This window comes from Etheostoma spectabile, unplaced genomic scaffold (assembly GCF_008692095.1).
Source record: "Etheostoma spectabile isolate EspeVRDwgs_2016 unplaced genomic scaffold, UIUC_Espe_1.0 scaffold376, whole genome shotgun sequence".
NCBI classification, from domain to species: Eukaryota; Metazoa; Chordata; class Actinopteri; order Perciformes; family Percidae; genus Etheostoma; species Etheostoma spectabile.
In genome coordinates this window covers 447,869-453,590 of record NW_022605594.1, presented here as the reverse complement: position 1 = coordinate 453,590, position 5,722 = coordinate 447,869, and the positions used below count along the sequence as shown (strand labels likewise).

Here is a 5,722-nt window from a genome sequence, read left to right as displayed (position 1 = left end):
CAGTTATCTCAAGACACTTTACAGAGTTGGTCTAGACCACACTATAATTTACAAAGACCGAACAATTCCAATAATTCCTCCCAAGAGAAAACATTTAGTGCAACAGTGGCGGGGAAAAACTTCCTTTTAGAAAAGTGACTCAATCAGGGAACATGTGAAGCCTTACAAAGTTTTAACATTTTCCGTTAAATAACAAAATTCCCTAATTGAGAAAAGGGTTAGTAGCTCTTCTGGAGTTTTTTCATTATCTTAAGGAGTTTGCCCAGTTTTAGTAGCTTTTGTAATTTTCTCAGCTGACAGTTTGACTTGTCATAAAAGGGTTACAAGCCAAGAAAATTACAATCTACTGCCTTGTGGTAAATGTGCTGTATTTTATATGCGCTTTTCTAGTCTTAACAATTACTCATATATACATATACTCATATTTATAGCGATCAACATTAATGTAAAAATTTGCCAAAATTATTCTATAAGTATTTCAATGTGTCTTAAAGACAACAAGTAGCAGCTTGCTGACAAACAAAATCACACCACAAGGTCCATTTTCTAGCTGTTCTGCAGCTTTCGATTGAATCAATCTCCCTTCAGCGCAGATGGCCAGCTGTTGTAGATTTGTAGATTTTCACTTTTTTCCATAGGCTTTCTTTAACTGTGTATTTAGGTGTGTGCATAATGTACGTTGATTAAAGATATTTTGTACCCACATCTCTTGTAAATGTTTGATGCTAATCCCCCTCTCCTTTTTTGTGTATGTGCAGCTGAACTTGAGTTTGTTCAGATCGTCATCATCATTGTGGTGATGACAGTGATGGTGGTGGTGATCATCTGCTTGCTCAACCACTACAAGCTCTCCACCTGGTCCTTCATAACAAGGCAGAGCCAGGCCCGCAGGCACAACAATGCCCTGCATCAGGTCGGTGACACTGTGTGTGTGTGTGTCTGTGTAAGAGTAAATAACAGACTAAAGGAAACTGTTTATATTGGTTGTATCTACTGTAGTTGCTGTTCTTTCAGCATCCATAAATAAATAAAATTTTGATCTAGTCAGTCAAAATCTCTGTTCCAGTTTCACTAAGGTTACAACTCTTAGGTGAAGTTGCTGAATTGATTTCTTCAGAGCCAGACTCTGTTAGACTCGTTTTTTTTTCACTTTAGTGCCGTCTAGACAGCAGAGGCTCTGCCCCCATGCTGACATGTCGACACTTAAGAACAAATACACTCATGTACAAACTTGCATATACACGGATTTCAACATTGCACCCAGTGAAATAGACTCAGGTACATAATATGAGCCATAATGCAAAATTATTGGTCCATTGATTCAGCTTCTTGACCAGTATCAGAAAAACATATTTTGTGTGCTTGGTTGTCCAATTACAGAATTTACAGAATTTATAGTCTGCTTCCTCTCATGCTGTCTTTTTCATCTATTCTTTCACTCTGTGCTCTCTACTGTCCAAGCAAAACAAATATTATGCAAACAGAATCCCATAACTGCAACATCAGAAACCCACAAGCCAACACGGACCCGTAGCAGAGAAGAAGACTAGCCAATTCAATTTAAATTCAATTTTATTTAGTTATCTCGAGACACTTTACAGATAGAGTAGGTCTAGACCACACAATCATTTAAAAACACCCAACAATTCCAGTAATTCCACAAGAGCAAGCATTTAGTGTGACAGTGGCAAGGAAAAACAGAGAAGGCAGAAACCTTGAATGGTGAGGAAAACTTTGATTTAGGGAGAAACCTCAGACAGATCCAGGCTCTTGGTGGGCGGTTGTCTGACGGTGCCGGTTGGGGATACAAATTGGCAATAATGGATCTATAACTAGAAATAGTAGTTGTTATAATTATTCATGGCATAGCAGGGCATTGTAGGGCGTAGCAGGGCATAGCATGACGTAGCAGCGTAGCCGGGCACTGCAGGGTGTAGCTGGGGGTAGCATGGCGTAGCAGGGCAATAATCTTTACCCCTAACAGACATAAACTACAGGATGTATGCATGTTTGTCCTCCTTTCTTTTTTCTAACTAAATATGAGTAACCAAAAAAATCCTCAAGTCAACCGTAGAAAAAAGAAAAGAGCAAATAGAATCGTTTGACAGTTGGGCTTTGTTGTCACTTTCTAAACCTCTTCTTTCCTGCCTCTTGTTGTCCTCGCTCATAAACAGGGCAAGATTTGGGGTTTGAAACCATAAGTTGTTTCTCAGCTTTGCTGTTTCGTCTTTCGTCCTCATTAAGTTGTTACTTTTTGAGTGTTTCTTTTCCGTCTTTATCCTGCTTTGTTAAGAAAGAAAGTGGGTATCTTGGTCTCACATCAAAAAACATCCCAGACAAAGCAAACAAGAAAGCAGTAATGATTTCAGATTTTTAAAGCTTTATTAGTGGCATTAAACCTGGCATGTCCAAAAGAACTGATAACTTTGCCAACACTAAAAGTAAAGATATAATAATACAGTGAGGAAAATAAGTATTTGAACACCCTGCTATTTTGCAAGTTCTCCCACTTAGAAATCATGGAGGGGTCTGAAATTGTCATCGAAGGTGCATGTCCACTGTGAGAGACATAATCTAAAAAAAGAAAATCCAGAAATCACAATGTATGATTTTTTTAACTATTTATTTGTATGATACAGATGCAAATAAGTATTTGAACATCTGAGAAAACCAATGTCAATATTTGGTACAGTAACCTTTGTTTGCAATTACAGAGGTCAAACATTTCCTGTAGTTTTTTCACCAGGTTTGCACACACTGCAGAAGGGATTTTGGCCCACTCCTCCACACAGATCTTCTCTATTCTCAGTTTCTTGTCTTTGCGTGAGAACCCAGAGTTTGAGCTCCCTCCAAAGATTCTCTATTGGGTTTAGGTCTGGAGACTGTCTAGGCCGCGCCAGAACCTTGATATGCTTCTTACAGAGCCACTCCTTGGTTCTCCTGGCTGTGTGCTTCGGGTCATTGTCATGTTGGAATACCCCGCCAGCGACCCTCTGTCAATGCTCTAACTGGGGAAGGAGGTTGGTCCCCAAAATCTCGCAATACATGGCCCCTCATCCTCCTTAATACAGTGCAGTCCCCTGTCCAATGTGCAGAAAAACACCCCCAAAGCATGATGCTACCACCCCCATGCTTTACAGTAGGGATGGTGTTCTTGGGATGGTACTCATCCTTCGTCTTCCTCCAAACACAGTTAGTGGAATTATGACCAAAAAGTTCTATTTTGGTCTCATCTGACCACATGACTTTCTCCCAGGACTCCTCTGGATCATCCAAATGGTCATTGGCAAACTTAAGACGGGTCTTGACATGTGCTGGTTTAAGCAGGGGAACCTTCCGTGCCATGCATGATTTCAAACCATGACGTCTTAGTGTATTACAAACAGTAACCTTGGAAACGGTGGTCCCAGCTCTTTTCAGGTAATTGACCAGCTCCTCCCGTGTAGTTCTGGGCTGATTTCTCACCTTTCTTAGGATCACTTAGGATCACAAGGTGAAATCTTGCATGGAGCCCCAGTCCAAGGGAAATTGACAGTCGTGTTTAGCTTCCATTTTCTAATAATTGCTCCAACAGTGGACCTTTTTTCACCAAGCTGCTTGGACATGTCCCCATAGCCCTTTCCAGCCTTGTGGAGGTGTACAATTTTGTCTCTAGTGTCTTTGGACAGCTCTTTGGTCTTGGCCATGTTAGTAGTTGGTTTCTTACTGATTGTATGGGGTGGACAGGTGTCTTTATGCAGCTAACGACCTCAAACAGGTACATCTAATTTAGGATAATAAATGGAGTGGGGGGGGATATTTTGAGGGCAGACGAACAGGTCTTTGAGGGTCAGAATTGTAGCTGATAGACAGGTGTTCAAATACGTATTCGCAGCTGTAATGTACAAATAAATAGTTAAAAAATCATACATTGTGATTTCTGGATTTTATTTTTTAGATTATGTCTCTCACAGTGGACATGCACCTACAATGACAACTTCAGACCCCTCCATGATTTCTAAGAGGGAGAACTTGCAAAATAGCAGGGTGTTCAAATACTTTTTTTCCTCACTGTATATCATATTTGTTTGTATACATACATAAATATGTAAAAATCACTCTAAAGCTCAAAAATAAACTTGTTTACAAGCTTCAGTATATAGCAATCTAAAAGCCACCGTGGAACTTTAAAAAATTTAGCCTTATTCTTTCTTGTTTTGTCTGTCTCGATGTGTAGGATGGGTGTCTGTGGCCTTCAGACAGCAGCTCTCGACAAGATGCCTCAGAGGTAAAACCACCACCACACTGACCCCTGTTAAACCCAAGCAAGCCAAGCCTTGTTCACTTGATTGAACTTTGGTTAGTTTAATTCAGGGCTGCATGTTTCTGCATGTACAAAAACAAATCAGAAAAAAACACTGTTAACTGTGAATTGAGGTTAAAAAAGCTTTTTCCTATGACTTTTAAAAATATTTATTGTCAGCATATAACATTATTTGTCCTTCCTCACCATTGCGGTCTTTCTTGTTTATTTGTTCCTGCAAAGCTTTTTAATAATATAATCATAATAATCATTATAATCATCAATATTTGTTACATGGTGTAACATACTTTTTCATTTGTTGATAAAGCTTAGAGAGAAATTGGTCAATTGGTGGATAGTTTGAAGCAAGTTATCTTTAAATGTGAAAGAGGATGTTTTTCAGTTCAGACTCACAATGCAGGTAATTTGATAAAATAAAATGGTCTGGTGTGCCTGTGCCCCTCATAGCACCCACATATTTTAGTTACTTTGTTAGTAAGTTTACTTTTTTGTAAACAAAAAAAAGTGTGCAAAGTTCTCCCCTCATCTAAAATGGTTATAAATTGATAAGAAAGTAATTATAGATAAAATGGAAGCAGCCACGCTGTGTGTGTTTGACCAATCAGCAATGGCATCCCTGCAAATCCCACCCTGAAGGTTCCTGTACTTTCAGAAAGTACTACCCTCCGATCAGAGACTTTTGGTGGTGTAAAAAGACCCCAGAAAATGTCCCCTGTGCTTAATTATACTCTGGTCCTTGAGGTCAAAATACAAATGAAAATTAGTTCCGTTAGAAAGTTCCTGTTTCAGGGGGAACGTTTCTTTGTCAAAATGCAACTAAGGTCTCCACAAAACTACAAAAACAGAATAACCTACACCAACTACGTCAGGTGACTCGCACTTAAAGCTTTATTTGAGATATTTGCAAATATGCTTTATGTATTATTCCCGTCAAATATTAAGTGTGCCACATTTCCAATATAGAATTGTACACAAATGCCAGTATACTCACTGTGACTGGTAACCTGATAAATTGCGCCAATGCCAGAGAGCTTACAAGTTGCTGTGGGAGGAGAACATTCAATTCAAAGAACATTTGAAAAGGCAACTAATTACATGATACTGTTGATAACTCACAGACAATAGTATACATTTTAACTTTGTGTGTGCATAGGGAAAAGTTTACACCAAAACAGGCACACAAAATTTGCTTTCATTTAGAGTTCTGTGCCAGAAATGCCTTATGTGCAAACAAAAAGGAGAAGAATAGAGAAACAGACATGAAGGGCAGATGGAGAGAGAAAACAATAGATGGCAGGTGAAGGCAGGTAAAAACAACATCAATGTCGAAGCACCCAGAAAGAAATGGAGAAAAGACCATTTTGAGACCATTGGCTGAGGGAAAGTGGCTCTGTGTGTGTGTGTGTGTGTGTGTGTGTG

The 5,722-nt window shown here is 39.2% G+C and overlaps 1 protein-coding gene across 2 annotated transcripts in view; it reads left to right on the top strand.

Moving 5' to 3' along the window:
• Positions 1-5,722, top strand: part of ldlrad4b (low density lipoprotein receptor class A domain containing 4b) — a 54,418-nt gene that overhangs the window by 39,649 nt on the left and 9,047 nt on the right. Inside the window, exons 2-3 of one of the 2 annotated variants that reach the window (XM_032511449.1) lie at positions 759-913; positions 4,217-4,267. In XM_032511449.1, coding sequence (XP_032367340.1) covers positions 759-913; positions 4,217-4,267 — 206 coding nt within the window. The remainder of the gene's footprint in view (positions 1-758; positions 914-4,216; positions 4,268-5,722) is intronic. The other variant, XM_032511450.1, reaches the window with a different exon arrangement.